The sequence below is a fragment of the Acanthisitta chloris genome, unplaced genomic scaffold, assembly GCF_000695815.1.
Source record: "Acanthisitta chloris isolate BGI_N310 unplaced genomic scaffold, ASM69581v1 scaffold17326, whole genome shotgun sequence".
In the NCBI taxonomy this organism is placed as follows: Eukaryota; Metazoa; Chordata; class Aves; order Passeriformes; family Acanthisittidae; genus Acanthisitta; species Acanthisitta chloris.
The window spans coordinates 6729-7129 of record NW_008679932.1 but is presented as its reverse complement, the minus strand read 5'-3'; the positions used below and the strand labels follow the sequence as shown (position 1 = coordinate 7129).

At 58.4% G+C, this 401-nt stretch overlaps 1 protein-coding gene across 1 annotated transcript in view; it reads right to left on the bottom strand.

Moving 5' to 3' along the window:
- The window catches only part of LOC103804898 (talin-1-like), a 16329-nt gene that overhangs the window by 9468 nt on the left and 6460 nt on the right, over positions 1–401 (bottom strand). Inside the window, 1 exon segment of the mRNA XM_009077533.1 lies at positions 313–390. Within this exon segment, the coding sequence (XP_009075781.1) occupies positions 313–390 (78 nt within the window).

Below are 401 nucleotides of genomic sequence, written 5' to 3'. Positions count from 1 at the left end.
TCCACCCCTTCAGCCCCAGGCTCGGCTGGTGGCAGTGAGGGCCAGGACACCTCTCTCCTGGGCTTTGGGACAACCCAGTATGAAAGAGCCAAGGCACATCAGCATGCCGTCCCATCAAGCCGTGTGAGAACCGGAGGAACAGCTCCCAGGCAGGACAAGAGGGATAACATCCACTATTCCATCCATTGCCTCCCACCACCAGCAGTGCCCAAGGAGATCATGAGCCAAAACATCCCCAGGAATGCTTATTCAGAGCATGAGTACCTGCCACTAGGGATAGAGCCACGGTCACAGAAGCAGGACCCTGCTCACCTCATGTTGGTGATCAGCTTCTTGATGGAGTCTGAGACGGTACGCGAGTGGCCAGCCAGCACAGACCACTGCGGCGGGGCCCTTGGGGT